The sequence below is a fragment of the Anoplophora glabripennis genome, unplaced genomic scaffold, assembly GCF_000390285.2.
Source record: "Anoplophora glabripennis isolate ALB-LARVAE unplaced genomic scaffold, Agla_2.0 scaffold1498, whole genome shotgun sequence".
NCBI classification, from domain to species: Eukaryota; Metazoa; Arthropoda; class Insecta; order Coleoptera; family Cerambycidae; genus Anoplophora; species Anoplophora glabripennis.
Genome location: NW_019417572.1, coordinates 56,438 through 62,081, shown reverse-complemented (window position 1 = coordinate 62,081; position 5,644 = coordinate 56,438). Strand labels below are relative to the sequence as shown.

The 5,644-nt window shown below is 34.0% G+C and overlaps 1 protein-coding gene across 3 annotated transcripts; it reads left to right on the top strand.

The window, feature by feature from the left end:
- Window positions 1-883: 883 nt before the first annotated feature.
- Window positions 884-3,266, top strand: LOC108916269 (prolyl 3-hydroxylase OGFOD1). 3 transcript variants are annotated; one of them, XM_018722480.1, is made up of 7 exons: window positions 884-1,018; window positions 1,081-1,227; window positions 1,504-1,877; window positions 1,934-2,209; window positions 2,293-2,596; window positions 2,657-2,868; window positions 2,985-3,266. In XM_018722480.1, the coding sequence occupies exons 1-7, from the start codon at window positions 982-984 to the stop codon at window positions 3,246-3,248; spliced, it is 1,614 nt and encodes a 537-aa protein (XP_018577996.1). In that variant the 5' UTR covers window positions 884-981; the 3' UTR covers window positions 3,249-3,266. The 3 variants fall into 3 exon arrangements, with proteins under 3 accessions (XP_018577996.1, XP_018577995.1, XP_018577997.1); XM_018722479.1 differs by having other exon boundaries at window positions 1,081-1,230; XM_018722481.1 differs by lacking the exon at window positions 884-1,018 and having other exon boundaries at window positions 1,145-1,230; window positions 1,499-1,877.
- Window positions 3,267-5,644: the final 2,378 nt, after the last annotated feature.

The window sequence follows — 5,644 nt, the reverse complement described above, 5'->3', positions numbered from 1 at the left end:
CCTACACGAGATGAGGCAGGATAAAGAGGGATAATCCCCCTCGATCCCAAATCATTGAGGCCAATTTCTAGCCATAGAATAATGGCGGCGGTTAGAAGATAATCCGCAAATCGTTCTGATAGTTTTCAAACAGGTTCGATTCTTATTTGGAACAGAAAACTGATTGTTTACTAATCGTTAGTAACTCTGGTTGGAACGCATTTAAGTTACTGCGCAGAATCCTGACTGTAAGAAACTGTTTATGACGCTGGTTGGAACAACGAGCCGGCGAAGCAAGAAGAGCGCCAGAAGAAAGGGCCCTAGCCGGCGGGGCCCTGCCAGGACAAAAAGAGGTCCCACAAAGCGCCTACATCGGCCGCATTTGCGGCCGGGGTAGACGACTGATGGGGCCCACCTACGAAGGCTGTCCAGGCCTACACGAGATGAGGCAGGATAAAGAGGGATAATCCCCCTCGATCCCAAATCATTGAGGCCAATTTCTAGCCATGGATAATGGCGCGCGCCGTAAGCAAGGTTTACAGAATATTAATTATTCTGTAAACTTTGCCGTAAGTGTGCTTCCTCCATCTGGTATATTTTATATTATGCTCAAAGGTTAACAATATAAAAGGAAAGCTTTGATTCAGAGCCTCTGGTAGTCTGGTACATAAGTGAGTTCACACGAAAGCAGCTCATGCTGCTCATGGTCCTGAACTGGGGTGCTTTCGTTTTGGTAAAGACTGTACCCTTCAGCCAAGGATTTTATACATTTTGTATTAAATCCTTGCCCTTCAGCAAGTAATATCAGTTCAGAGTAACTCTAACTTGCTATTAGCTGCTGATAGCATTATTGCCAAATCGAAAGGCCCTCAGGAGGCTGCCTTTGATCGCGGACAGCTGTGTTTTTAATATTTTGTGAGGTTACGTTGTGGTTATCTTTTGTGTTTAAATTTCTAGGATTTCTTTTGAAATCCAATTTTCATCAATTTATTTAGTTTTTAAATGGATTCAAAAACAAATAGCAAAAGCGACTTCACTGGTATGAAATTTTTTAATTATATACTAAATTTTATCAACAATGTAATAAAATTAATCTTTTAGATGTGAAGGAAAGTGAAGATTCGGATGAATATGAAAGTGGATTTTCATATCAGGAAGAGTCATCAGAGAGTGAACCAGAACTTGAGTGTGACCTTTGGGATGACGACTGCAAAATTATTCCAAAAACTGTTTCTTCCTTTATAACAGGTTGTAAGTCACAATTTAATGATTTTATAGGTATAATCTTTATTACAATTCCTGTATACCATCAGAGTAACTGAATAAAAGTAATTTTGTTTAAAATTTGAGGAATTTTAAACTTACGAAAAGAATTGTTTGCAACGTGCTACAAAATATCACATTCTTAAATATATGAAACTAACTAAAATGTTACTACATAAAATATATTTATGAAATAATGAATGTAATAAATAAATTTTACTATTCATGAAGATAATATTAGATTGTAATTTTTAAGCACAGATCATTTGATGCCTACATGTGGACGTTGCCCAGACATACAACCAAAAAAAAAACAGAAAATAGCACCAGAGTTGAATCCAATTTTATTAAGCAGTTCATTCATGGAAACATTCAGAGAAAACTGGAACAAAAATATGAAATTACTTGATGATAACATTGAACTAATTAATGTTCCGTTCAAAGTATGCGTTGTTAATAACCTTATTGATAATGTGCATTTCTTAGAATGTATAAGACAAGAATTTTACGAGTTAGACTGGAACATAAGAAATATGGACTTGTATGAATTTTTTCAGTCAAAAGATCTAAAATATTTAAATTATGAATATGTGACAAGCATACTTAATTTTCTGAAAACAGACGTAATGAACTGGGTAAGAGGTATTTTGGTTTTTATTAACTTTATTATTTACATTAAAAACTTCTTTAGGTAGCTAATTTAACAGGACTAAATCTGACACACATTTCGGCAACATGTAGTCTGTACAGTAATACAGACTATCTGTTGGTGCACGATGATCAAAGAGAGGATCGATTGGTTGCTTTTGTATTATACTTGTCAAAGGATTGGAGTGAATCTAACGGAGGAGCTTTGCAGCTTTTTAATAAAGACGAATGTGGCCATCCACTAAAAAATGTAAGAAGTATTTATCCATCCAATAACCAACTGGTATTTTTCCCTGTAACTAACGACTCGTATCATCAGGTAGATATTTCAATCCGTTTTTGTTGCATTGATTAATTTCAATTTTTAATTTACAAAAATAAAAATCATAAACTATATTTTAGGTAGAAGAGGTGACAAGCTTAAATAATTGTAGATTAAGCATAAATGGATGGTTTCATACAAAATATCCGCCAATTTTTCAGACACCGCCATACAAACCTTTAGAAAATGGATTATACAGTAAAAACTTTATAAAAGCCAAAGATGTAGATATAGAATTAGTATCTTGGATTAATGAGGATTACTTAGAGATGAAAGCCGTAAAACTAATTCAGAAACATATCGAGGAAAATTCAGAAATTTCATTAAGAAATTTTTTCAAAAAGGAATCTTTTAATGAAATCGTACAAAGTTTAAATAACAAAGGTAAAAATAATAATTCCTAACTGCATAATAAAAAGTATCCAAATTAAATAAAAATTGTAGATATATGTTGGGTGAAGATTGGCCCTCTTAATAGGTATTGTTATGAAGTTATGGATACTAAAAGTGTACCACATACTATTGAGAGATTTATAAGTTTATTTCAGTCTACCAAAATGTTTAGTCTCCTCCAAAAATATACCGATTTAGATTTAGCAGGTACAAATGCATCGATGAAGTTTGAATTACAAAGATGGACTCCTGGATGTTATTCTGTAAGTAATAGTAACTGCAATAATGTTTAGTAAATTTTCTAATAAACAATAATTACGTTCTCCTTTGATTGAGAAAACTAAATTATGTAATTAAAACAATAAATATGCTTTTTCAGTTGCTAACGGACTACAACTGGCAGGAAAAAAATGAATTGGATCTGATAATCTATTTCGGTTGTTCTAAAGCTTCAGATGTTATTGGGGCTCGAACCCAATATGTAACAATAGAAGATGAAATACAAAATGCCCTCATCACTTTGGATCCTGAAGAAAACAACTTAAATGTAGTGTATCGAGATTCTGCTAGATTTACCAAGTATTTCGGTAAACAAAGTAAGTGTCAATGTTTTTATACTTTAATTTGTTCATATTCTGAATAAAAGTTATTGGAGTACAAATTTACAACTTACCTTTTTCCCTATTAAATAATATATTTTACTTATACTGAGATTGACATGTGAAATTAAATTTGTGCAAGATAAATTTGCTGCATAAGCCCTTCATAAAAACAAAAAACATTTCCAGATAGACAGAAGAACCAAGGAATATTTTTCCTTAACATTTTCATCAGAATTATAAAGCCGGGTACTCATATGCGCTCCGTATCTGCATTTGTATCATGTATGTATTTGGCGATCCGAGTGTCTATCGGTAAACGTCACGAACACAAAGAGGAGCAATCGAATAGTGTGCTAGTTCGTAGTAGGAGCACAAGTTAGTACATGTCAGTGTATCAGTCTGCGATGCGGTATTTATTCTGTAAACTTTGGGTACAATCAAGGAATGAAGAGAAGAAAGGTACTTAGATTTGATCGAAGCATACAAAAATTGATTAAATATACAAAATCTGAAGGATGCATGTATGAAATTTCTGTAATGTCTGCTGATTGATTAAATTTCAAATATGAAAGTAAAACAGAGCAAAACCTCCGTGGACGTTTATAATCTTCCACTATATTATTTATAAATATACAGGGTGGCACAAAAGTATGGAATCCCTGAATAACTCGTCAGGAGTGCATTTTCTTGAAAAATTATAAATACAAAAGTTTTAGGATTTTTCCCTGGCTATTCAATGGCGCCCTTGTATTCGACCTTGACTTTGACCTTCAAGGTCAAAATTGATTTTTCAAATGGGAACCTCTACTTTTTATTGCAGATTTGGAAAAGCAGGAAATTTTACGTCCAAATATGGTCTTGACCATGACTTTGGCATTGACCTTCAAGGTCAAATGTGGGTCGACTTCCAAAAATCCCGGTACGGCAGTACTTTCGAAGAATACATTTTGGGAAAAAATTTTCAGACAACATTGTAAGGATTTTTCCCTGGCCATCTGATGGTGACCTTGGATTTGACCTTGGCTTTGACCTTCAATTTCATTTGAAGGTCCAGTTAAGTTTATTAAATGGTAACTCCTATTTTTTATTGCAATTTGAAAAGAGCAAGGTCATTGTCAGAGTCATGGTCAAGACCATATTAGAACGTAAAATTTTCTGCTCTTTCCGAATCCTCAATAAAAAATAGGGGTTCCCATTTAAAAAATCAATTTTGACCTTGAAATGAACTTGAAGGTCAAAGTCAAGCTCGAATACAAGGGCGTCATTGATTAGCCAGGGAAAAATCCAAAAACTTTTGTATTTATCATTTTCCAAGAAAATTCACTCCTGACGAGTTATTCAGGGGTTTCCATACTTTTGTGCCACCCTGTATAGTACTTGCTATCATAATATATTTGTCAGGAGACGACGCATTTTTGAGAGCAGTTCGGTATAAACACAAATATATTCAGTTGATGTACGAGCTAAGTGGAGCCTAGCGACTTGGCATTCATGTCTCATTGATATACAGGGTTAGAACTATTTAAAGGGAGACTACAGGGATATCGGAAACCGTTAGTCATACAGGGTGACTAAATTACAAAAAAGTTGCACAATTATGGGGCGAGTGTTTTGGTGAAAACAGATCCAAGATATCTTCGATAGTTTCTGAGATATCTCGAAAAAAGTGAAAATATCGATTTTCTATTTTTCGTTATAACTCATTTGTTTTTTAAGATAGCATTATCCAACATGGCGATTTCAATGGTGAGTTCAGATTTTTTCTATCTTCCATTGTTTCAGAGTCGCGATAGTCAACTTTTTTTTTCTTATGGACGCCATATTGATTCTTCTCATGGATGGATAAAGAAAAAAAATACGAATTCAACGATGTATCACACTTTACAAAAATATCCTGTCTGCCTGCAGCAATTTGAATTTCTTTTTAATTTTTCTGAAATATGTAGTAGGCCGATGTCCGAATTGTCATTTTCTTTAGTGTAAAACATAACATGGTGTTCCATTTAAATTTATCAAAGTTAATATCCCGGGCCATTTTGTTTGAACTTCATTTGTTTTTCTACATCATTTTCGAAAACTTCATAAAAAATAGTGCAACTTTTGTATTTCACATTTTTTTATAACATAAAACAAAAAAGTTAAAGGGGGGGTCAAAATATAGTGAATCACCTTGTACATTAAATGGGCCTAAGTACTTGGACCTTCTACAAAATTATGTAGAGGAATTTCTCCAAACATTGCCGGTTATGCGTTATGTGGAATGATGATATCGGCATGATGGTGCTCCAGCACATAGTACCTTGCAAGTGAAACAATTTTTAAATAACAGATTGGGTGAACAATGGATTGAGAGAGATGGACTCATTAATTGGCCGGCCAGAATTCCGGACATGAATCCCATGGATTATTTTGACTCCCCCCCTTAATTCTTTTGTTT